At 55.3% G+C, this 910-nt stretch overlaps 1 protein-coding gene across 1 annotated transcript in view; it reads right to left on the bottom strand.

The window, feature by feature from the left end:
• Positions 1–456: 456 nt before the first annotated feature.
• LOC103581312 (glucagon-like peptide 1 receptor) overlaps positions 457–910 on the bottom strand; it is a gene marked incomplete at its 3' end in the record, with an annotated part of 19,875 nt that continues 19,421 nt past the window's right edge. Inside the window, exon 5 of the mRNA XM_008563180.1 lies at positions 457–610. Within this exon, the coding sequence (XP_008561402.1) occupies positions 457–610 (154 nt within the window). The remainder of the gene's footprint in view (positions 611–910) is intronic.

The raw sequence follows: 910 nt of genomic DNA, 5'->3' as shown, positions 1-910 counted from the left end.
TTGCATCTTCTGGCCAGGGCTAGTGCTAAGATCTTTACCTGCTTTTGCTCCCTGAATCCTCACTGCCCTGGGTGGAAGACAGTAATATTACCCCCATGCAGGAGAGAAAACCGAGCATGTAGTTAAAAAAAGGGATTTGCCCAAAATTATACAGCTAGTGAGTGGCAGAGCTGGGATTTAAGCCCAGGTCCATCTCCAAAGACTACGCCCTTGTGTCCGACAGAACTCCCCACGGCCGTGTCTCCTCCTTTAGACTGAGGCCTCCCCAGGTAGACTGCTTCTCTCATCAGACTGGAAAGTCACCGTGGTGGACCGCCTCTCTCATCACACTAGGGCTCCTTGCGAGCCAGGGCTGGCAGCCCTTGCCTTTGCCGGTCCCAGGCGAGGTGGGGTGGTAGAGCAGGCCTCCACCGACCGCCCATCCCTCCCCAGGCCCCTGCTGGACACACCACACACCTGGTAGGAGAGAAGCCCGTCCCACTGGTGCTGCTGGGCGGCCGTGCTGTACATCCACTTGAGGGCCGCATCTTTGATGAAGACGGACAGTGCTCGCAGGATGAAGGATGCAAACAAGTTCAGGTGGATGTAGTTCCGGGTGCAGTGCAGGTGTCTGAGGGAGAGAGCAGGGCCCCTGCCTGGCGAGATGACCGGCAGTTCTGCTCTGCAACCCCTGGCTCTCAGGCTAACATACGTATCAGGCGTGTTTCAGCTCTGGGGCTGTGCTCATGTCTTCCTTCCTCTGCAAATGCCCTTCTTCCCCATGAAACTGAAAATCCTTCCATTCCAACTCAAGTCCTGCCTCTCTACGAAGCCTTCAGCTGTGTAGTCACTGTCCCCTCCTCCACCCTTATTCTATCCTGCTTTCTGCAGCATCTTCTTTTATGCAAAGTCATGTGTAACCAAAGGGATT

Source organism: Galeopterus variegatus, unplaced genomic scaffold (assembly GCF_000696425.1).
Source record: "Galeopterus variegatus unplaced genomic scaffold, G_variegatus-3.0.2 Scaffold12773, whole genome shotgun sequence".
NCBI classification, from domain to species: domain Eukaryota; kingdom Metazoa; phylum Chordata; class Mammalia; order Dermoptera; family Cynocephalidae; genus Galeopterus; species Galeopterus variegatus.
This window is presented reverse-complemented; position numbering and strand designations above follow the sequence as displayed.